At 46.8% G+C, this 22,218-nt stretch overlaps 1 protein-coding gene across 1 annotated transcript; it reads left to right on the top strand.

Moving 5' to 3' along the window:
- Nucleotides 1–21,151: 21,151 nt before the first annotated feature.
- LOC125512181 lies at nt 21,152–21,992 on the top strand. The gene is made up of 2 exons (XM_048677261.1): nt 21,152–21,484; nt 21,573–21,992. The coding sequence occupies exons 1-2, from the start codon at nt 21,186–21,188 to the stop codon at nt 21,715–21,717; spliced, it is 444 nt and encodes a 147-aa protein (XP_048533218.1). The 5' UTR covers nt 21,152–21,185; the 3' UTR covers nt 21,718–21,992.
- The last annotated feature ends 226 nt before the right edge of the window (nt 21,993–22,218 follow it).

The raw sequence follows: 22,218 nt of genomic DNA, 5'->3' as shown, positions 1-22,218 counted from the left end.
AGCTGAGTTGTCAATTCAACCACACCTGGAAACTAAATATTTGCAGCAAGGTATTTAGTAGCAAAGTAATATGATAATAATGGTAACGGTAGAAAAAGTAATATTCTTGGGTTTTATAGTGATTGTAACAGTAGCAACGGAAAAGTAAATAAGCGAAGAACAATATATGAAAAGCTCGTATGCATTGGATTGGTGATGGAGAATTATGTCGGATGCGATCATCATGCAACAATTATAATATAGGGTGACACAGAACTAGCTCCAATTCATCAATGTCATGTAGGCATGTATTCCGAATATAGTCATACGCGCTTTATGGAAAAGAACTTCCATGACATCTTTTGTCCTACCCTCCCATGGCAGCGGGGTCCTATTGGAAACTAAGGGATATTAAGTCCTCCTTTTAATAGAGTATCGGACCAAAGCATTAACACATAGTGAATACATGAACTCCTCAAACTACGGTCATCACCGGTAATGGTCCCGATTATTGTCACTTCGGGGTTAAAGGATCATAACACATAATAGGTGACTATAGACTTGCAAGATAGGATCAAGAACTCACATATATTCGTGAAAACATAATAGTTTCAGATCTGAAATCATGGCACTCGGGCCCTAGTGACAAGCATTAAGAATAGCAAAGTCATAGCAACATCAATCTCAGAACATAGTGGATACTAGGGATCAAACCCTAACAAAACTAACTCGATTACAGGATAAATCTCATCCAACCCATCATCATACAACAAGCCTACGATGACATTACTCATGTAGGGCGGTGAGCATCATGAAATTGGTGATGGAGGAAGGTTGATGATGATGATGGCGATGGATTCCCCTCTCCGGAGCCCCGAACGGACTCCAGATCAGCCCTCCCGAGAGATTTTAGGGCTTGGCAGCAGCTCCGTATCATAAAATGCAATGAATCCTTCTCTCTGATTTTTTTTCTCCCCGAACACGAATATATGGAGTTGGAGTTAAGCTCGGTAGAGCGTTAGGGGGCCCACGAGCAGGGGCCACGCCCAGGGGGGTAAGCGCGCCCCCACCCTCGTGGACAGGGTGTGGGCCCCCTGACATGGATTCTTCTTCTAGTATTTTTTATATATTCCAAAAATAATCTCCGTTGATTTTCAGGTCATTCCGAGAACTTTTATTTGTGCACAAAAATAACACCATGGCAATTCTGCTCAAAACAGCGTCAGTCCGGGTTAGTTCTATTCAAATCATGCAAGTTAGAGTCCAATACAAGGGCAAAAGTGTTTGGAAAAGTAGATACGACGGAGATGTATTAGTATACAGGGCACTACTGATGTTACTAAGGAAGCATGTGTTGTCTCGTATGGACGCACTCTCCGGACCTGTTCCAACATTTATTGCAGGGTATTCAGGATGGATACTAGTGTACTAGCGCCAACACCTTCTCCTTGGTTCAGTATTGAAAGTCTTGGAGGAAACTCGCTCTTCCTTGGACAAAACTATCCAATGATGGTGGAAGGTGATCCAGCTGTTGTTGACACAACATTACTACCATTTATGAGAAGCAACTGTATCTATACCTAGGACATTACTATGCTTCCCTACCGTCCCAATATGGGTCCTGACATAGGCCACTTCAGCCTCGATGATCAGTCCTGCATTGGTCTCGAGATTGGCAGTAGCTGGCCCTTCCCAGAGAATCACTTCTGGTTCGAAGCAAGCGTTTCCAACACCGACGAGTGGTTGAGCTGAAGTTCATTTCATCGCTTTGTTTTTTCTTGTATGAGAAAAACTTTACTAGAATGTTTTGTTGGAAATGATCTATAATCCAACGTGTATCCTCGTTGTCGTTGTGGGTTGATGACTTGTTGTATGTAATCAATGGTACATCTGCATATGCGTCCATGCACTCACGCCTACTAGTGGTGTCCATATGAACAGTGCCAGTGATTTTAGTTGCAAAAATTAGATAGTGCTAGTGATTTGTAGCTGAATATTTTGACAAATCGTAGTGTTACAAGGTTGACAAATGGCAATGTTACTAGATAAACAAATGTCAATCTTTCCAGTTTGAGAAATGGCAACATACCCAAAATGACAGATATGCAAATATTACCCAATTGTTTGTACGTGGTTGCACACGGGTCATGCAAAACAACCATTTGTGTTGAAGGGATGCAGCAATCCTGCTCAGCACATTTTCCCTTGGCTTCCTGGGGAAGCTGTCGGTTTGCATACGGGTGTTCTAACTAAAACGTTTGCGATGAGTGTTTTATATTTAAAAACTGTTGACGTTTTTTCAAAAGAAAATCATTTGATAAGTCTGTACATTAAGAGAGAAAAATGCAAGTTCATTCAAACCATATCTTTCATTCAGTCACACTGCGAATTTATATTCATATGATCGAGAATTCGAGATACAATATTAAAATCCCAAAAAAACTATTTCCGGTGGCGGCGGAGGCGACGTGCCGCGCCGTCGTTGTCGTTGTCGTCCTCCGGGACACCGTTGTTGAAGTCTTCAAGGCAGCACAAAATGTTCTTCAATTGTAAATCAAGCATCATGTCGTCGCGTGATCGACGGGCGGGGCACGGTAGGACGGCAACTGGCGCCGCTGAGAGGTAGCGGTCGATGGCAGCGTCCCATGCCGTTGAGGGGGGGTGCACGGACACGGCCATGGGCGCCGGCGCGGCGGGTGCAGCCAAACGCACGGGGACCGGCGCCGCGGTGGGTGGAGGGGCACCCACGGGCGCGGCGGGTGCAGCCAAACGCACGGGGGACGACGTACAGTGGTTGGAGGGGCGTGCACGGGCACGGGCACGGGCGCTGGCACTAGCATGTACGCGAGCTCGCGCGGGTCCACGGAGACCTCGCTGACGCCCGCGGCAGCTAGATCTGCGGTAGTGCTGGGCAACCAGCGCGTCAATGCTACGGGGATGGTCGCTGGCGCAGGCGCGGGAATGGGAGCTGGGACGGGAGCGGGGCAGCAACCGGCGAGGCCAGCTCATTGTGGGCCATGTCCATGAGGCCCCATTCCTCCTTATTTTCTATCTCCTCTGGCTCGGAGTCGACTTCACCAAACTTGAAGACTAGTGGCAGATGGTCATTTTGCGCCATGGCGGTGGAGGTCTGCGGGGGGGGGGGGGGGGGGGGGGGGGGGGGGGGGGGGGGATGGGAGGCGAACAGTAAGGTCGCCCGTATTAAACAGCGGCTCGGGCGCCATTAATGGAGAGGAAGGCGGGCGGCCATGGAATTCAAAGGGCTCACTTCCGAGTGAGCCTACGCAGCGTATAGCTCGCACGCTTCCCTATGAGCCTGCGCATTGGAGGACAACTGGCACGCCTCTTGTTCAGTCAAGGTCAAGCAGTTGTCTGCATGGCCCCTCCTACAACCATTAAAACCAAGACACATGGCATCATGTGAATGGTTAAGAGAACGCACACGGTTTGAATTATACAAACGTTTGAGATATTATAGTGGCAGCTATTTTTTTTAAATGCCTTTGTTGGCTGCCATTATTCGAGTGCGCCTTCTCTCAAAATGGACACAAAAAATACCACATCATGTCAGGTGCCATTCCATGATAACATGCCAAGTTTCATGAATTTCAGACGAGTTTTCGATTTACTAGAATTTAAAAATCAGGCATCTCAATGTTTTGTCAACAATCAACGGTGCCCTGGTGTTTGAAATTCATTCCCATTTCTTGCATGGGACCTAAGCATGCACCCAAGGACACAAATTTGATTTTTCAACCAATTTATATGCACTGGAGCATGTACATGTAGTTCGAATTTGAATTATGCACATAAATGCATTGAAAACTCAATTAATGCATAAAAATGTCAAAAAGAACCCCAGAAATCAAAAAAATTGACACAACACTCCTGTTGTTCTATGTTCACACAAGAAAAAATTTGGAAGCAATAAGAGGTAGTGGATATTGTTTCGTCCCAAAAGGTGGGACGTTCCCTACCGAAACCATGATGCTTGTTGTGAGAAGCTCTGGTTTCTGAGAAGCATATACCCAATCCTTCCCCAAACGGGACAAAAAATTTACCACGGCATGTTGATGTCGCTCCATGAAAGCATGCCAAGTTTCATGAATTTCAGATAAGTTTTGGATTTACTAGAATTTAAAAACGAGGCATCTCAATGTTTCACCGGCAATCAACGGTGCCCTGGTGTTTGAAATTCATTCCCATTTCTTGCATGGGACCTAAGCATGCACCCAAGGACACGGATTTGATTTTTCAACCAATTTATATGCACTAGAGCATGTGCATGTAGTTCAAATTTGAATTATGCACATAAATGCATTAAAAACTCAGTGAACGCATAAAAATGTCCAAATGAACCCGAAAAATCCCAAAAATTGACACAACACTCATGTTGTTCTTTGTTGACCCGAGAAAATTTTTGAAAGCAATAAGAGGCAATGGATATCTTTTCGTCCCCAAAGGTGGGACGCTCCCTACCGAAACCATCATGCTTGTTGTGAGAAGCTCTGGTTTGTGAGAAGCATATACCCGAACCTTCCCCAAATGGGAGAAATTTTTTAACACGACATGTTGATGCCGCTCCATGATAGCACGCCAGGTTTCATGAATTTCAGACGAGTTTTTGATTTACTAGAATTTAAAAACGAGGCATCTCAATGTTTTTCCGGCAATCAACGGTGCCCCGGTGTTTGAAATTCATTCCCATATCTTGCATGTGACCAAACCATGCACCCAAGGACACAGATTTGATTTTTCAACCAATTTATATGCACTGGAGCATGTTCATGTAGTTCAAATTTGAATTATGGACATAAATGCATTAAAAACTCAGTTAATGCATAAAAATGTCCAAACGAACCCTGAAAAATCCCAAAAACTGACACAACACTCCTGTTGTTCTATGTTGACACGAGAAAATTTTTGAAAGCAATAAGAGGCAATGGATATCTTCCCGTCACCAAAGGTGGTACGTTCCCAATCGAAACCATCATGCTTGTTGTGAGAAGCTTATACCCGAACCTGCCCCAAATGGGACAAAATTTTCACCACAGCATGTTCATGCCGCTCCATGATAGCATGCCAAGTTTCATGAATTTCAGGCGGGTTTTAGATTTACTAGAATTTAAAAACCAGGCATCTCAACGTTTTGTCGGCAATCAACAGTGCCATGGTGTTTGAATTTCATTCTCACCTCTTGCATGGGACCTAGAAATTCACCCAAGGACACACATGTGATTTTTCAACCAACTTTGGTGCATTGGAGCATGTGTTTGTAGTTCAAATTTGAATTATGCACATAAAATGCCTAGAAAACCCAGTTAATGCATAAAATGTCCAAACGAACCCCGGAAAATCCCAAAAATTGACACAACACTCCTGTTGTTCTATGTTGACATGAGAAATTTTTTGAAAGCAATAAGAGGAAATGGATATCGTTTCGTCCCCAAAGGTGGGACGTTCCCTACCGAAAGCATCCGATCCTGCCCCAAATGGGACAAATTTTTTAACATGGCATGTTGATGCCGCTCCATGATAGCATGCCAAGTTTCATGAATTTTAGACGAGTTTTGGCTTTACTAGAATTTAAAAATGAGGCATCTCAATGTTTTGTCGGCAATCAATGGTGCCCTGGTGTTTGAAATTCATTCCCATTTCTAGCATCGGACCTAAGCATGCACCCAAGGACACATATTTGATTTTTCAACCAATTTATATGCACTGGAGCATGTGCATCTGATTCAAATTTGAATTATGCACATAAATGCATTGAAAACTCAGTTAATGCATAAAAATGTCCAATTTTTTTCCGAAAAATCCCAAAAATTGACACACACTCCTGTTGTTCTATGTTGACACAAGAAATTTTCTTTTGAAAGCAATAAGAGGCAACGGATATCGTCCCATCACCAAAGGTGGTACGTTCCCAATCGAAACCATCATGCTTCTTGTGAGAAGCTCTCGTTTGTGAGAAGCTTATACCCGAACCTACCCCAAATGGAACAAAATTTTCACCACGGCATGTTCATGCTGCTCCATGATAGCATGCCAAGTTTCATGAATTTCAGACGAGTTTTGGATTTACTAGAATTTTAAAACCAGGCATCTCAACATTTTGCCGGCAATCAATAGTGCCATGGTATTTGAATTTCATTCCCATCTCTTGCATGGGACCTAGAAATTCACCCAAGGACACACGTGTGATTTTTCAACCAACTTTGGTGCATTGGAGCATGTTTGTAGTGACCCGACCTCAAACGGTCAAGTGTCTGTGCTTTAGTGTCATCCCTGGATCGGTAATGCTGAGATACACAGTACTCGAGGATTTATAGCAGAGTAGCAATCACACACTTATTACATCGAATGTCTCAAAAGATAACTTATTATAATACGATAACAGCGGAAGGCTTGGAAGATAAAGTGAGTCCATCAACACCAACGACATAGCTGAGCTGCACGGCAACGACCTAACGAACCTTACTCCTCGTCTGAAAAGTCTGCAACATTATACGTTGCAGCCCGAAAACGGGTCAGCACATGGAATATGCTGGCAAAATAACACAATAGAGCAAGAATAGAATAATGCTATCACTACATGCATATTTGGCTGGTGGAAAGCTCTACGGTTATAGTTTTTTTTTGCAAAAAGCCAATTTTTCCCTACGACAAAGGAATAGATTTTATTTAACTATCATGGTAGTTGAAACATCATTGAGAAGGTTCCTCCAACTCAATCCCAATTAAAGTAATTAACAACCCAATATTATTTAATAGTGATGAGATACTTAGGATACTCCAAGTACTAGATACTCAAGATGTCCATAACCGGGGACACGGCTAACCATGATTAGTTTATACACTCTGCAGAGGTTTGCGCAATTTTCCCCACAAGACTTGATCTCCTCCGTTGGATTTCTCGCACTACATGGTGGTTGAGAAACGGATGACCGAGAGACAGTCTTTCAGAAGCATTAACTCCTTACACCGGGCAGACCATACCAACCTACATCCCTCTACCTGCTGATCCACCTCTTCGGGAGCTTCACGCAACTTACTCAACTATGCTAGAGCCCATAATAGCTTGAGGCTGCACACAGAAGTTTCTAGCATGAAAATATCTCAGTTCCCTTTGAGCATGGGTGGCAGACCTTAGGATCATCACACGGGTACTCCGGGATATCCTAGGACAACACTGGTTTCCCCAGGTGCCCAACAAACAATCCACCCAGATGTGTATTTAAGTTGCCACCTTAAGTTGAACCATTAATTAACAATCTCACAACTGTCATGGATTCACTTACCCAAACCACATCTACGAGCATACACTACCAAAAAAAGACACATCCGTGACATTTTGGGCCGAACGAAATTTTTTTCTGTCATACATATGACACTTCTATGACGATAATTGTGACAAAACCCGGTATCATCATAGATGTGGTGGGCTCCCACTTCTATGACAAAAAATCATGATAGAAAATGGGCTTTTCGTCCTGGGCGGGCCGGAGACGCAACTGCATGACATTCTTTGGGCTGTCCATGACGGAAAAAACCGTGGTAGAAGCGAGGGGGAGGAAAATTTCGGGGAGTTCCTGGTTACGGTGGGAGGTCGGGGGCCGAGCGATGTGCGTTTCTCTCGTACACGTACGCGCGTGTGTGCGAGGCATTGGCTCTAATTGAACCCGAGCGAGGCGTTGGGCTCTAACTGAACCCGAGCGATTGCACTGCAGGCTATGCGTTACTGAACCCGAGCGGTCGATCGATGGCTGTTAACTGAACCCGATCGAGCGATTCCTTCACTACTGTTGCTAACTGAAGCCGATCGATGCTGCCTCTGGGATGAACAGTGAGCGTTGCAGGGGGGGGGGGTTGGATGAACAGTGAGCGGTGGCGTTGCCTCCGGATGAACAGGACCCCGTGGTGTGGTGGATGGCTGGATGAATAGTAGACGGTAAAGGGGTGCCCGTGGAGGGGTGGTTGAATAGGACCCCGTGGTGTGGAGGGCTGGATGAACAGTAGACGGTCGAGGGGTGCCCATGGAGGGGTGGTTGAACAGTAGCCGGTGGAGTAGCGCGCGGTGGAGGCTGGATGAACAGGAGCCCGTGGAGGCTAGAGGAGGTCGACGGTAGCCCATGGAGGCTGCAGGAGGTCGACGGTGGAGATGAACAATATCCCGTGCAGTCCCGTTTTGCGGTACGCCACACCCCTCCCGATGAACAAGACCTCCGTTTCGACCGTAGCGCTCCAACACAAGTCCATTTCCTCCGTTTTGCGGTACGCCACACCCCGCCCGATCAACAGGACCCATGTTTCGACCGTAGGAGGTCCGTTTCGTCCGTTTTGCGATACGCCACATCCCTCCCAATCAACAGGACCCCCGTTTCGACCGTAGGAGGTCCGTTTTCTCCGTTTTGCAGTACGCCGGACCCCTCCCGATCAACAGGACCCCGTTCCGAACATAGGAGGTCCATTTCCTCCGTTGTGCGGTACGCCAGGCCTTGTTTCCATCGCATGTTCCGTGCAAGCCCTCCCGATGAACACGACCATGCATTCCGTTCCGACCTAGCCGGTTGGCTCCCACGCGTTCCGTTGCCTCCCGATGAACACGACGCATTCCGTTGCCTCCCCATGAACACGACAACGACGCTATTTCTCTGTTCCGACCCAGCCATGTACACGAGCCCTGGCCATACGTATGCGCCAGTAGGCGTTCGAGACCCCGCCCGTATGTACACATACGTGGCCGTATTTTCTTTCTTGCACCCTGGCCGCTGTACGTACGTGTACATGCTACGTGTGCGCCTCTACTACGACACGTACGCGCCTCTACTACGACACGTGCGCGCCTCTACATCCACCAGTATATATGTACGTACACGTTCGCGACCAGAATGACAACGCTACGTACGCTTCGACCAGGTGGGTCCCGACTGTCAGGCACTTCCTTGCGTGCGAAGATGTAGCTTGTGGTTCCTAGCAGTCAGGGGGGCGAATCTTTTTTTTTGCCGAGATGCACTTCCTTGCGTGCTAAGATGTAGCTGGTGGGTCCCAGCAGTCAGGGGGGCGAATCGTTTTTTGGCCCGGACGCACTTCCTTGCATGCGAAGATGTAGCTGGTGGGTCCCACTAGTCAGGGGGAAACGTTTTTTTCACGAAATACGGTGGCCCGTCCGGTGGGTCCCCGCTGTCGGGTGGAGGAATCATTATTTTGCGCGTAATAAGGAGGCACTTCCTTGCTGCGGCCGTGGACCCAGTTGTCAGCCTCTCCACGTAATGTCCACGTCCGATGGAAGTCGTTCCTTGACCACGTTGACCACGCTGCGCTGAGAGCACCACGGCGGTGGACGACGGCGAGGACTAGGAAGGGGACGACTCGGAGCCGGGGAAGACGCAGCAATGGATGCCCACGCGAAGAGGAGTACGTGGGTTCACTGGTTCGGCTGCGGTGTGAGGCTGCTGTTGCCGCAGAATAACAGGGGGTGTGGGTGAGTACAGGGATGGCCTGGCCAGTGGTGGGAGTAGTAGGTGGCGGTGAGGCCTTCGCGACATCACAGCCGGCCACGGGAGGCAGGAGCACGCGGCACGACTAGCGCTGGTTTGGGCGGCTGGAGCAAGAAGACCAGATGTTGAAGAAGCACTATGGTCGTTGGATGAACATCGTACAGTAACAGGAGCTAGAATCGTTCATATTGACTAAGTTGACAAAGCCCTCCGTCCCCGTCAACTTGGTAGGACCACAAGTCAGCCTCCCACTATGTTGTGTTCCACCTAGCAGGGGGAATATTCATTTTTTGTGCGTAATAAGGACGCACTTCCTTGCGTGCGAAGATAGCTGGTGGGTCCGACATGTCAACGGGGGGCACGTTATTTTCGCGAAATATAGAGGCCCTTCCGGTGGGTCCCAGATGTCAGGTGGAGGAATCATTATTTTGCGCGTAATAAGGAGGCATTTCCTTGTGTGCGGCCGTGGACCCAGCTGTCAGCCTCTCCACGCACAGTCTACTTCCGATGGTGTCGTTCATTGACCATGTTGACCATGCCGCGCCAAGCGCATCCAAGGTGGTGGACGACGGCGAGGCCCTGGACAGCAATGAGCTGGAGATGGGAAGACGTGGGAGTAGAGTCGCAGACGGAGAGGTGTACGAGGGTTAACTGGTTCTAGTGCGGTGTGGTTCGGCGGTCGGTGGAGAAGAACAGGAGGTGTGGAGGGGTGGAGGGATGGCCTGGCCAACGGTGGAGTAGCGCTTCATATAGCGAAGCGTGCTAAGCAGAGGTGCTAGTAGGAGGAGGTGGGAGGTGGTCTCGGCGGCGCTCGAGGAAGAAGATGAGAGATTGAAGATGGATGCCGGTCATTGGATGTAAATTCAACGGCTAACATGTCAGAATCATTTGTTTACTAAATTGACAACGACTTGCGTTGGCTTTGACCTATTGGCCCACATTTCAGCCTCCAAAAATGTGGCACGTATTCAACCCATTTTTTCAGAATTTACAGTCTTTTTTCGCGCGTTAGAATTTACAGTCAATTTGATATTTTTTTGAATTACAGCCATTAGCTGGGCTGGGTAAACAAATAATGTAGCGTCCATGCGGCCCATTTATTTTATTTCCTAAAAAATCACAGGCCATTTGCACTTTCTTGAAATACACGATTTTGCTGGGCTGATTCTAATTATAATGTTGGGTTGGGCCAGCAATGTTATAAAAAAAAAGAGGCTGAGCATTTTGTTATAAATATATTTAAATAATAAGTGATATTATTACATTTGGCCTTAAATCTTACCAAGCTTTTGTACACAATTACTAGGATTTTCGTGCCAAAACAATCCAGGATTTGATTTGTTAAGAAATTAATTTTATAAGTTAATAAGATGTGGGATATTGTTTTCTTACATATGTAAGTATCTGTTAAATATATGATGACAATAAAAATAATATATAATAACATATAAAATAATTTAAATATATATAATATAGTTAGAAGGGAAACATAAGTTGGACCTGGCGTTCCTATTCTTATATAGAAAAATAGAACAGACCTCTGCGTTTTCTTCAAAAAAATACATAAATTGGGCTACCAAAAATAAAACCTCGGATGGGAGGTCCATAGGCCGGTCGATACATGACGGCCCTAAGAAAATACAGACAGGCCTATGGACCTCCCATCCGAGGTCATGGGCTGCGCATGCTAAAAATGAAAGCCTAGACGGGGCAGCCCAAAACCACGTTCAACACTTGCCAAAACTTCGTCCCTCGTTTTCACTGTGTTTCGCACACTCGACATTGTGTGGGCATTTTGACTGTGCATCATATGAAGATGTGCTATGCATGAATGTTGATCAACATGATGTTCACTGGCTGGTAGTTCCATTTTCGACCATGAATAAAACTTCCAACATGATGTTAACCCTGTTTGAAAAGGCCGTGTTAATATAAATGCTCTACCTCTGAAAGTTGCAGTTTCTTATCTAAAACTGAACTTGCAGTTTCTTATCTGAAACTGAAACTTGTAGTTTCTTCTCTAAGAATAACATTGTCTGCACTTTTATACTCCTATGAAACTACATTTTTTTAGTGCTAAAAATAGATCTCTAGAATTCATAAAATACTTCATATGCTCAATACTACAAATCTGAAATTCAAAAGACATTCATATCTGAAAGTACTCTCAAAATACACAACACAAAACACAATTCACAACCTGCAAATACTGACAACCCTAAGCTCCTCCTGAAAACTCACAACCTGCCCGACTATTGGGCTGGGGGGGCAGCCCCCTCCTATTCCTCAGCGGTAGACAACCGCCTCGTGAGACGATGTGAACGGCGAGGGAGACGATGGCGGGGAAGCGTCGTCGGGCCAACTGCTTTTCTCCTCTTGCAGTTGGGTTCGGTCAACGAAGACTCCACCGGCTCTCTCTAGCAGGACACGCTCACAAACGGCACCCTGTAGATGCTCGATCCTTCAATCTCTGGTGGATGCTCCATCTGCGATCGATACTCCCACCACCGCTCCCACACGATCGGATTCGATGAATCTGTTTGCTCCATGGCCCAGAGGAGCAGCTCTATGTACTCCGGCACAACTCCCTCCGGGAGTATCGCCGCCTTTTTGCTCTATTGTAGATATTTGGCCATGGATGTCGCCGTCGCCGCTAGTTGGTCCTTGTTGTCAAACCAAGACTGTATCTCCAACATCCTAGCTAGCTTCACAGGGTCGTCTTCTGCGATCCTCACGTATCGGTTGTACTCCTCCATCGATCTACTTCTCCAGAGCACCTTCACTCGCCGGCGGTGGTTTTTGAATGGAAGAGGAGACGAGCAGCGCTGGTTTTGGATTAGAATGGGAGAGGAGCGACGCTGGTTTTGGACTAGAACAGGAGAGGAGGGGCGGTGGTTTTGAAATGGAAGAGGAGAGGAGCGGCGCTGCATTTAGATTGGAACAGGAGAGGAGCGGCGGTGGTTTAAGAGGAGAAGAGCGGAAGAGCGGTGCTAGTCTTGGAAGTGTTTTTTTGTTGTTTTGCGTATTTTGGGTCAAAGTTTGACCACGTACTATATTTGACAAGCAAAATGTGAATGCATGTCACCAAAAATTGTATCGTTTGCTTCGTATCTGAATGTACTTTCACATTATATTATTTTTGCAACGTCTAACATATATTTTATGTGCGAAAATCATGGTCAATTATGACCCAGAATAAAAGGGAGACTAGTTAATGTGGGGTCACTTTCTTAATTGAAGGGTAAATTGATTTTGATTTTGATCCAGTCACAGCGTGCCGGCCCTCTCGTCCAATCCTAAATCGCTGCCGCATGCTCCTCTCCCTCTTCTCCAATGCAAAACCACCTCCTCTCCTCTCCATCATCTCCATTCCAAAACCACCATCTCGCCTCTCCCTCTTCTGATCTTCTCCATTGCAAAACCACCTCCTCTCCTCTCCATCATCTCCATTCCAAAACCACCGTCTCGCCTCTCCCTCTTCTGATCTTTTCCATTGCAAAACCACCTCCTCGTGCACGTGGCCCGGAGGCGCAGTTGTCGTCATTTTGATCTGAAGCCCCGGATTATAACATATAACACGAAAAAATGCCACATGAAAGAAATCATAACCTCACTGCCCAAAGGAGACAACATGAATCCTGACGGACAAACTAGACGAGGAACAAAGCTCAAATTAAATATAAACTCGTAGAAAAGGGGTCCATCGATAGATGTCCTAATTAACATAGCCAGCTTGACCTAGATGGCAGCCTTGTAGTCACTGTTAGTGCATGTGCCCCCAATGACTAGCCCAACTCAGTTGTCGCTTGTAACACACCAAGACCGTTGTGCCAGGTGTCTTCCAGTTATTCGCTGTTGTTGTGTTTTCATTGCTTGCGTGTCATGCATTGCATATCATGTCATCATGTGCATGGCATTTGCATACATGTTCGTCTCATGCATCCGAGCATTTCCCCTGTTGTCCATTTTGCATTCCGGCGTTCTGTTCTCCTACGGTGGTCATTTCTACCTTTCTTTCATGTGTGGGGATTAAACATTTCCGGATTGGACCGAGACTTGCCATGCAGCCTTGGTTTACTACCGGTAGACCGCCTGTCAAGTTTCGTACCATTTGGACTTCGTTTGATGCTCCAACGGTTAACCGAGGGACCGAAAAGGCCTCGTGTGTGTTGCAGCCCAACACCCTTCCAAATTGGCCCAATACCCACCTAAACCTCTTCCATCATCTCGGTCGTTCGATCACGATCGCGTGGCCGCAAACCGCACCTCATTTGGACTCTCCTAGCTCCCTCCACCTATAAATATGTGCACCCCGTTCATTTTTCGCGGACGAAACCCTAGTCTTCCACCTCCCACCGCGCCGCCGGACATGTCCGTCCCGGACCGGACGTGTCCACCGTCTCCAGCCACCTCACTCCGACGAATCACGTCATGACACAGCATCGCCGCCCGCCCGAGCCAACCGCGGGGCACCACGTCACCGCCGCCAGCACCCCACTTCGCCGCCGCCGCCCGGGGCCCAGATCCGGCCCGCCCCGGGGTCGAATCGGGCCGCGCCGGGCCCGTGCTCCGCCGCCCGACCTCACGAGCGCCTCCACCGCGTTTCCCCTCGAACCCTGCTGCCTCGCCACCATCGGCGAGCACCGCGCCGGAGCGCCGCCGTCCCGGTGAGCTCGCGCCTCCCCGTCTCCCTGGCTCTGCTTTTCTCTCTCTCTTGATCTCTCCTCATCTCTCTCTCTCTCTCTGTACTTCGACAGGAAGCAGGCCGCCGCCCCGATCCGCTCCCGACACTGTTTGGAGCTCCTCCAAGGACGGATCCGGCACCCTCTCCTCTGGATCCGTCCGTTCCCGCCGATCCCTGCCGTGCCCGCCTCGCCGGAGACCCTCCCCGGCCGCCGTTGACCACCACGGCCTCCTGCCTCCTGCAGTCGGAGGAAGGAGACGACAAGGGGAGCGTCGCCCCTGGGCCCGACCTCGTCCAGGCCCATCTCCACCGGCCCAGCCTCGTCCTGCCTCTTCCCTCCTCATGGGCCGAAGCCCATGGGTGAGCCGCCCCTCCAGCGCCCCTCCTTGTGTTCTTTTTTCTCCGGTTGGGCCAGCAGATTTTGGCCCATTGTTGTTTTTTTCACTGACTACAATTTTAGCTTTTTCCAGAGACACCAGTTTTTACAGAAAAACCCTCCTGTTTCATGCATATAATAACTCAACAATCGTGCATCATATGCTAAAACATTATGTATGAAAAATGCTTAAAATTGTGTCTAGTTTCATAATATGTCATTTTCATCTATGTTTAAAATATTTAAAATGATGTTTGGTTAAATTTGCTCCTATGCCATGTTAAAATGATTTAATTCATAACTATTCAACCGTAGCTCCAAACCTAACAAACTTTATATGTAAATGGGGTAGAATTTTTCCTAGTATAACATGGTGGCATCATCTTGCATGTTTAACCACCCCAAAATTGAGTTTAGGGCAGAACAGTACCGAACCTAATATATGCATATGAGGAGTTTCTGGAAATTGTTGTTCGTTGTTTCCGGCCTCATTTAAACTTGCCTAGATAGGTAGTTTTGTTGTGCTTCACCCCTTGCCATGTTAATCAACATTTAATCTTGTTGGGTACATAAACGAGATCGAACTAAATAACTTGAATGTGGAGTTTCACTATTGAGCTCCACTTAATTTGTAGGATTGCTTGTGCACTTTGCCATGCCATGCTTCATTAAACCGGTCATGCATCATACTTGGTTGTGCATCATACCATGTTCATGTGTTGGTTATTTACTATGTTGTTTGCTCCTTTCCGGTGTTGTTTCTTCGGGTTGGTTCCGATAACGTCGCGTTGTGAGGAACCGTTCGACTACGGCCGTTTGACTTCTTCATGGACTCGTTCTTCTTCCTTGCGGGATTTCAGGCAAGATGACCATACCCTCGAAATCACTTCTATCTTTGCTTGCTAGTTGCTCGCTCTTTTGCTATGCCTATGCTGCGATACCGACCACTTGCTTATCATGCCTCCCTTATTGTTAAACCAAGCTTCTAACCCACCTTGTCCTAGCAAACCGTTGTTTGGCTATGTTACCGCTTTGCTCAGCCCCTCTTATAGCGTTGTTAGTTGCAGGTGAAGATTGAAGCTTGTTCCATGTTGGAACATGGATATTTTGTTGGGATATCACGATATATCTTATTTAATTAATGCATCTATATACTTGGTAAAGGGTGGAAGGCTCGGCTTTATGCCTGGTGTTTTGTTCCACTCTTGCCGCCCTAGTTTCCGTCATATCGGTGTTATGTTCCCGGATTTTGCGTTCCTCACGCGGTTGGGTTATAATGGGAATCCCTTGACAGTTCGCTTTGAATAAAACTCCTCCAGCAAGGCCCAACCTTGGTTTTACCATTCGCCACCTAGCCTTTTTCCCTTGGGAGTCGCGCATCCCGAGGGTCATCTTATTTTAACCCCCCCCCCCCCGGGCCAGTGCTTGTCTAAGTGTTGGTCCGAAATGGGCAGCCTGCGGGGCCAGCTCGGTGAAACTTGAGGGCTGGTTTTACTCGTAGCTTGACCTATCCGGTGTTGCCCTGAGAACGAGATATGTGCAGCTCCCATCAGGATGTCGGCGCATCGGGCGGCTTTGCTGGACTCGTTTTACCATTGACGAGGATGTCTTTGAGTACCAGGATACCGAGTCTGATCGGACTGTCTCAGGAGGAGGTCTATTCCTTCGTTGACCGTGAGAGCTTGTCATGGGCTAAGTTGGGACACCCCTGCAGGGATTTGAACTTTCGAAAGCCGTGCCCGCGGTTATGGGCAGATGGGAATTTGTTAATGTCTGGTTGTAGATAACTTGAACCTTAACTTAATTAAAATGAATCAACCGCGTGTGTAACCGTGATGGTCTCTTTCCGGTGGAGTCCGGGAAGTGAACACGGTGTTGGAGTTATGCTTGACGTAGGTTGTTTTAGGATCACTTCTTGATCATAGCTTCTCGACCGCGCTTTGCCTTCTCTTCTCACTCTCTTTTGCGAATATGTTAGCCACCATATATGCTAGTCGCTTGCTGCAGCTCCACCTCATACCTTTACCTTACCCATAAGCTTAAATAGTCTTGATCGCGAGGGTGCGAGACTACTGAGTCCCCGTGACTCACAGATACTTCCAAAACCAGTTTGCAGGTGCCGATGAGTCCGTGCAGATGACGCAACCAAGCTCAGGAGGAGCTCGATGAAGATCTTGTCCTTTGTGTTGTTTCGTTCTAGTTGATCAGTAGTGGAGCCCAGTTGGGGTCGATCGGGGACCTTTGTCGCATTTGGGGTTCTTCTTTTATTTTGGTTCCGTAGTCGGACCTTGATTGTATTTGGATGTTGTAATGCTTTATTCATGTATTGTGTGAAGTGGCTATTGTAAGCCAACTATGTATCTCTTTCCCTTATGTATTACATGGGTTGTGTGAAGATTACCTCACTTGCGACATTGCTTTCAATGCGGTTATGCCTCTAAGTCGTGCTTCGACACGTGGGAGATATAGCCGCATCGAGGGTGTTACAAGTTGGTATCAGAGCCTTCCCCGACCTTAGGAGCCCCCACTGCTTGATCGAATTAGCGGACGAGTTGAGTCTAGAAAAATGTTTTGAGTCATTTAGGAATTATATATCGGAGAGTTTAGGAATTCTTTTTACTTCCCAGTCTCCTCATCGCTCTGGTAAGGCATCCTGACGTAGAGTTTTGACTCTTCTCTTCTCTAATTTCACTAAAAAAATTTAGGATCACGCGGGTATCTTGGAATCATTCCGATGGTTTTGTGACGAGAACATTGTCTTGGTGCCTCCTGTCAGGGGTTTTGTGGAAGTGTCCCGGGGAGTTGAGCTCTAAGGTGTTGTCGTCATAATTTTATTGTTGCAGTTCTGAAATACCTGAGTTTAGTACGCCGACATCGAAAATCTCTTTTATGCAGTTCGTTGGTGAGATAACCTTGACGCCACCCAGTATTGGGGTGGAGTTCGGGAGTATCGCCATAACTTGTATAACGGATGCTTTTCGAAGGTTGAGGTAGATGATTTCCGAAGGTTTCTTGGTTATGTGTTGAAGGATGGATACAGCTGGATGTAGGATTTGCTAGTTTGGGTGAGATATTATGCTTCCCCTGTATCCCCAACACCTGATTGCATAACCGGAAAGGTTCGGGAGTTTCATAGGTGGGAATTCTAGTAGCTCTTAGGGTATCTTTCCGACAGATGTATGATTTGAAATTGGGGTTCGACGTCTAGTGGTCCGCCTATTCACGGTCGGTTTTACAGTGGTCTCGTTGTGTCTTAAAGAGTCCTTGGCTATGCCGACTCGGGGACGCTTCGTATGTCATGTGCACTGCCTTGTACATGATGGTGCTGTACGATCGAGCCCGTGAAGGCCCCACCATGAAAACTTCGGACGAAATCTCTATCATATGTTTGTTCTGGCTTATTTTGCAAGCCAATCCTTTGTTTTGTTTTGGAGTTGTGGTATTCGAGTTTCTTCGAAGTCAAATGTTGATTCCATACCTTTTCCAAGTGGTGTTCTCATATTCCGATGTGAATACTAATCCTTCCTTGATAATCGAGATTGTCATGTCAATCCTTTTCAACCGGCGTGTTTTTTTCCAAGTGGATCCGATCATTCCACATCAGCAAGATTCAATCTAAGATATCAACGTTGGTTGTTTCATCCGTCCCAAGTTGTCTTTGTTTTCCCCACCCTCCCAACCCTTTTTCCTTCAAGGATTCTGATTTCTTATTCAACTATCATGTTATTGATGTGAAGCCTCTCCATTCTTTTCCGTCAATATTCTTATCCGGTGAATATCAGGAAGATAGTAGCGGAGTTTCAAGTTCATCATTATTCGTTCTCTTTCTTCTCCGGTGGATTCAATTCAAGCTTTGGTATTGAGCATAGTCTTTTCTTTTTTCCCAATGTTTTTCTTATGCCGGTGCACCTCATAATCATTCCCCACTTGCTATTCATTTGTTCCAGAGTGCTCAAGATATCCCGAAGATTCGTGTTTTCACTCTGCTTTCGTTCAAGCTCTTTCGAGGATGTTATCTCATTCAAGTCATTTAATTGAACCGGTGCATTCTCCTTTTCAAGTAATCTTTTCAACGGTGTATCTTTTGAGTGGGCCCTAACCCACAGGTTTTTTCCCAGGATCTTACCTGACTCTTCTTATTTTCCCGGCGTTACTCTCAAATTCTTTTTGTAAGTTTGACGTAAGAATGAGTTATCATCAGTCAAATGCCTTTCTCTAAGATCTCTCAAATTCTTTTCATCGTTGGCTCAACCTATTCGTTTTGATTCTCCCGGAGTGTCTAAACGATTCATGGTGTTGTTTCTCATCGTTATTCTCAGATTTTGAAGACCGAAGAAGAGGAGTTCCTCTTAAATCCTTACCCGTTCTTCCAAAGATCCATGGTTCTAATTTGTTGCCATCTTCTCATAATTGTTTTCGATTGTGAGAATTCTTTTCAACTATCTGGAGCAAATTCAAGAGTCTTCTCAGTTTGTTATCCGGAGTCCATCAATTCAGGTTTATTCATTCTCAGCTGTCAGTTATCATTCTCCTATCTTGCCGGTGCATCAATCAAATATCCTCTAATCAGTTCTTGATCTCTTCGTTCTCATGTATCTAGTTTGTCTCAAGCATCTTCGTTCATTTGCAAATTTTTCCCGGTGTTCCTTTATCTTTTCTTCGTTCATTTTCATTTCTTACGGTGGTTCTTCCAGATTACTCTTCCTTGTCAATTTATTCGTTGTCAATTCTACCAGTGGTTCATGGAAGACCTTTCCAAGTTGACGCTATATCTATCTTAATCCTTTCTACGAGAATAAGTAGTATGTCAAATCCGTTGCTTGTCATCAATTTTAATTGGTGAAGGATACGCATAATGTCATTCTTATTCTTGTTTCATCGAGTTTATCCAATTCCTGTTTTCCGGAGTGGCTCATCAAATTCTTGATTTCTTTTGTTTCATCTTCTCTTTTTCCCGGAGTTCCAACCTCTTTCAATTATATTATCACGGAGATCTCTATATAAATCATTGTGAGGCTTCAATCTTATTCTTTTCATCATTCAATTATTTTGGATCATTCTTTTGTTTACCGGAGTTCTTCATGGAGACTCTACATGATGGTTCATCAAGGATTTTTCTCTTCGCGAAGCGTTCATCAAAAATTCTTTTCACAGAAGCTCAAGCTTTCTTCATCTTGCAATCCGGAGTGCATTTCTTTCTACCATATCATTGGAGGTAGTATTATGTCATTCTTGATAATTTGAGTTCATGTTTTCATGATTCACATGTTGTTAAGATTGAGATATTTCAAATCCATCAATCTCGTCATTGGAGTTATCTTGGGTTATATTTCACCTAAAGCCTTCCCTAAGGATGGTTGCTATCTATGGCGTTTATAAATGACCCAAGTTATTCATCTATCCTCCTGGTGAAATAAGTTTCTCGTCTCCTCGTTCATATCAATCCAATTCTTTTTCCCGTGAGTGGCAGGTTGTCACCTCATAATTTGAGACGTATTTCCATAAGCCCACTACAAGCTTATTCTTTTCGTTGTTGGTTTTCCAACAATTCCGTTCGACCCTTCTCTTTAAGATGCTTTTCAAGCTCATCGGAGGTAGAAGATGTTGTTTTCTTCTCCGTTCTTTTGTTCCGTCGATACAACATCTATTCTTTCGTTCCGGAGGCTTTGTGTTGTTGCTCTCTTCAACCCATCATCTTGTTTGTCAAGATCATGTTCAGTTCCTTCCATTGTCAGTCGAAGTGCTGCCCAAATTGTACCATTCTTTCCCTCTCTATCTTGTTTTTAACCGGAGAGTTGTGCCCCTTTGTTCAAGTTCTTTCCGTCTTATCAAGTCTTGCATGTCTTATCAAACGGAGTGCTGTTCGAATTTGTTCTTCCATGTTTGTTTTTCCTAACGGAGTGGTTTCAACTTCGTTCATCCCCGTTTATTCTATTCTCGGAAATGGCTTAACCTTTCAAGGCTCTTTGGTCTCACTCGTTTGTCGAAGAAGCAACTTAGTCTTACCTCTTCTCTTTCTCTTCCGTTTTCCCTCCAGTGCCATTCTAGATCTCGGGACGAGATCCTCTCGTAGTGGTGGAGTGTTGTAACGCCCCGAGACCGTTGTGCCAGGTGTCTTCCAGTTATTCGCTTTTGTTGCATTGTCATTGCTTGCGTGTCATGCATTGCATATCATGTCATCATGTGCATGGCATTTGCATACATGTTCGTCTCATGCATCCGAGCATTTCCCCCGTTGTCCGTTTTGCATTCCGTCGTTCCGTTCTCCTCCGGTGGTCATTTCTACCTTTCTTTCATGTGTGGGGATTAAACATTTCCGGATTGGACCGATACTTGCCATGCGGCCTTGGTTTACTACCAGTAGACCGCTTGTCAAGTTTCGTACCATTTGGACTTCGTTTGATGCTCCAACGGTTAACCGAGGGACCGAAAAGGCCTCGTGTGTGTTGCAGCCCAACACCCTTACAAAGTGGCCCAAAACCCACCTAAACCTCTTCCATCATCTCGTTCGTTCGATCACGATCGCGTGGACGCAAACCGCACCTCATTTGGACTCTCCTAGCTCCCTCCACCTATAAATATGTGCACCCCGTTCATTTTTCGCGGACGAAACCCTAGTCTTCCACCTCCCACCGCGCCGCCGGACATGTCCGTCCCGGACCGACGTGTCCACCGTCTCCAGCCACCTCACTCCGACGAATCACGTCACGACACATCAGCATCGCCGCCCGCCCGAGCCAACCGCGGGGCGCCACGTCACAGCCGCCAGCACCCCACTTCGCCGCCGCCGCCCGGGGCCCAGATCCGGCCCTCCCGGGGCCGAATCGAGCCGCACCGGGCCCGCGCTCCGCCGCCCGACCTCACGAGCGCCTCCACCGCGCTGCCCCTCGAACCCTGCTGCCTCGCCACCATCGGCGAGCACCGCGCCGGAGCGCCGTCGTCCCGGTGAGCTCGCGCCTCCCTGTCTCCCTGGCTCTGCTTTTCTCTCTCTCTCTCGATATCTCCTCATCTCTCTCTCTCTATACTTCGACAGGAAGCACGCCGCCGCCCCGATCCGCTCCCGACGCTGTTTGGAGCTCCTCCGAGGACAGATCCGGCACCCTCTCCTCTGGATCCGTCCGTTCCCGCCGATCCCTACCGTGCCCGCATCGCCGGAGACCCTCCCCCGCCGTCGTTGACCGCCACGGCCTCCTGCCTCCTGCAGTCGAAGGAAGGAGACGACGAGGGGAGCGTCGCCCCTGGGCCCGACCGCGTCCAAGCCCATCTCCACCGGCCCAGCCTCGTCCTGCCTCTTCCCTCCTCATGGGCTGAAGCCCATGGGTGAGCCGCCCCTCCAGCGCCCCTCCTTGTGTTCTTTTTTCTCCGGTTGGGCCAGCAGATTTTGGCCCGTTGTTGTTTTTTTCACTGACTGTAATTTTAGCTTTTTCCAGAGACACCAGTTTTTACAGAAAAACCCTCCTGTTTCATGCATATAATAACTCAACAACTGTGCATCATATGTTAAAACATTATATATGAAAAATGCTTAAAATTGTGTCTAGTTTCATAATATGTCATTTTCATCTATGTTTAAAATATTTAAAATGATGTTTGGTTAAATTTGCTCCTATGCCATGTTAAAATGATTTAATTCATAACTATTCAACCGTAGCTCCAAACCTAACAAACTTTATATGTAA

Source organism: Triticum urartu, chromosome 6 (genome assembly GCF_003073215.2).
Source record: "Triticum urartu cultivar G1812 chromosome 6, Tu2.1, whole genome shotgun sequence".
NCBI classification, from domain to species: Eukaryota; Viridiplantae; Streptophyta; class Magnoliopsida; order Poales; family Poaceae; genus Triticum; species Triticum urartu.
Note: the sequence above shows the minus strand (reverse complement) of the source record. Positions and strands in the feature narration are given on the sequence as shown.